The sequence below is a fragment of the Carassius auratus genome, chromosome 17 (genome assembly GCF_003368295.1).
Source record: "Carassius auratus strain Wakin chromosome 17, ASM336829v1, whole genome shotgun sequence".
Taxonomy (NCBI): Eukaryota; Metazoa; Chordata; class Actinopteri; order Cypriniformes; family Cyprinidae; genus Carassius; species Carassius auratus.
Window position 1 is genome coordinate 25,581,071 of NC_039259.1, and position 2,874 is coordinate 25,583,944.

At 30.8% G+C, this 2,874-nt stretch overlaps 1 protein-coding gene across 1 annotated transcript in view; it reads left to right on the forward strand.

The window, feature by feature from the left end:
• The first annotated feature begins 1,886 nt into the window (after positions 1–1,886).
• LOC113116908 (abscission/NoCut checkpoint regulator-like) overlaps positions 1,887–2,874 on the forward strand; it is a 7,082-nt gene continuing 6,094 nt past the window's right edge. Inside the window, exons 1-2 of the mRNA XM_026285208.1 lie at positions 1,887–1,952; positions 2,069–2,124. Of these exons, the coding sequence (XP_026140993.1) occupies positions 1,887–1,952; positions 2,069–2,124 (122 nt within the window). The remainder of the gene's footprint in view (positions 1,953–2,068; positions 2,125–2,874) is intronic.

Sequence of the window (2,874 nt, forward strand, 5' to 3'; positions counted from 1 at the left end):
CATTTTTGGTTTATTAATTTTTTTACATTTAAATAAATATGCTTAGGGATTTTGTTTTATTGTTTTCTTCATTAATTCCCTTTCATTTTAATGCATAGTTTGACTAAATCGATTAAAATAAACTTTATTTTTAATTAAATTTTCCTTTTAATTATTCACTTTTATTTTTTTTATATTTTCTTATTTAAAAAAATAGTTATTCTTAAACTATTATCAATATAAAAATATTATTATGCATAAAGAAAGTGAAGCCTATTTTTAGGTCCATTAAGAATCTTGTGTCGCTGCATTACTGTCATGTTTTTATTTTATTTTATTTTATACAGTTAACTATTAAATAATAATTAATTAATTAAATAATGATTAAGTAAATACTAATATTATTAAAAATATATTTTAATTCTATTTAAATAAATGTGCTTAAAAATTTCCCTCATTCTAATTTTAATGTATAGTTTTACTAATTGATTAAAAAAATAATAATAATTTCGTATAAAATGTTATGCATAAAGAAAATGAAACCTATTTTTTAGGTATATTAAGATTTTTGTGTTATAATATTCTTTGCATGTAAACATTTTTATCATAAATATTTAATCCTATTATTATTATTATCTTTTCTCCTTTTGATGTAATTTTTAAATATGACCTGGACATACTTTTTGTCAATTTTTGTGAGATCCACCTAAATAGAATTCATTGTATCTTTAAGATACAGGCCTACTGTTTTTCCTAGAAGAGAAGAACCATGTTTTGTGAGCATGGCATTGAATCTGTCCTAGTTATTTTTCTATTATTATTTCATATTTGCCTTCAAAATTAATTCTCAGTGTCTTTGATATCATATTTAAGTATAAGTGAAAATATACTTGCACACAGTACATTGAAAACCACTTTTTCTATATTGCAAATTGTGTCGCCTCGGCTGATCGTGATGGTTTATTATTGCCTTGCACTGAATCCTCCATGACAAGTGCACTTTACCTGCTCTCTATTTTTACAGCACTAGACAAGGTGCATTTAGAGTGCCCCTTTTAGAAATCAGCCTTATTTCTCTCCAAACCATTCTAATAGCATGCGGCGTGTTTAGCAGGGATGAGGATGTAGAGAGGGAAACGATGTTATTTGTGTGATGCACCTCTGGTCATTACGCACTGAAAGCTTGACACATGCTTTCTATTAAGGGAGATATGATGCACTGAGCCCACATGCTCGGACCATCATGTCCCTGACACTTCATGAACCCCACAGATCAATAAAAGCATCATATCGCTCAACATTGCGACAGAGCAGCATCTCTAACTGCACAGATGTGGTTCAGTCCGCCTCAGCACTGGTTTGACCTACAGTATTTCAGATGCCGGTGAAAATACAGCGGCAAATGTAACTTGCACATAATATTTAAATGTTTGATCAATATTACTGCATGCTATGTCCCTAGCCTCCCCTACAAATTACATTAAAAAAACATCTGAATTCTTCCAGGTCTCAAACTTTTGAGCAGCTGTATATAGCCTTAACCTTTTCAGAACTGAAGTTCAGCGTGATGTTTCCAAAGTAATCGTGTGTTCATGACTTAGGGAATTACTGTTTGCCGGCATGTTGAGCTGTGTGTGTTTTGTGTGTGCATTCCTAAATTCAGTGAGGAAGGTGTTTTACTTGGAAAGAAACCCCACAGAGACAGACGCAGCCAAGCTTTCCCGTGAGAGAAAGCGCCAAGGTGCTAATCAACCCAGGCAGAAGGAAGATTGTTTGGAGCTCACAGAGTTTGGGCAGCGAAAGCCAATGAACCAGAAAATCCTCTCTACACTCCAGCGGTCACTTCGACTGCAGTCGGACACCAGGAAGTGGAGAGGTCGTGGACAGAGTAGCACCCCGTCACTGGAATGATTGCTCTCTCTGAGGAGAAGGTGGCTCTTCTTCTCTGTCAGCGTGTAAATGTCCTCTGCATGGTGAGTTTACTCTCCACTTCTTGATGAACCACAGAAAGAGAGACTTGGCCTTGGGCTGATATCATAGTCTCACGCAGACTTTGTTGTATAGGCATACAATCTTGTCCACATTGCAGAAAAATGCCCACTTAGACCAGAAATCTCCTCCTGGCCAACCTCAGTTTGTGTTCATGTAATACATACACTACCGGTCTGAAGTTTTTATTTTTAATGTTTTTTAAAGAAATCTCTTCTGCTCACTTGATGCAAAGTACAGCAAAAAAAAAAAAAAAAAGAACAGTAACATTTTTAAATATTTTTACTATTATATTTTTTTTTTTTACATTTTTAATTTATTTTTATTAATTTTTATTAATTCTAATATTTGGTGTTGTTGCTCAAATTTGTTTTTTTTATAATTATTATATATTAGTATAATTTTTTTCAGGTTTCTTTGATAAAAAAAGAAAGTTAAGAAGAACATAATTTATCTGAAATGGTTTTATTTGTAACATTATAAGTATCTTTATTATTATCTTTTGATAAATTCAAAACATCCTTGCTAAATAGAAGTATTAATTTCTATAATTTCTTTTACCTAAATAATAATAATAATTATACTGACTCTACGTTTTGAATGGTATAATATTGTTACAAAAGCTTTATTTTTTATTTAGATGCTGATCTATTGATATTTCTATTCATCAAAAAAAATCCTCAAAAAAAAAAAAAAAAACTCAACTGTTTTAAATATCGATAATAATAATAATATGCAGGAAATCAGCATATCAGAATGATTTCTTAAGGATAATGTGGAACTGAAGACTGGAGTAATGATGTGAAAATTCAGCTTTAATCACAGGAATAATTTACATTTTACTATATACATTTTATAGAGAGCAGTTATTTTAAATAAAAAAAAAAATATTTCATGATCTAATAA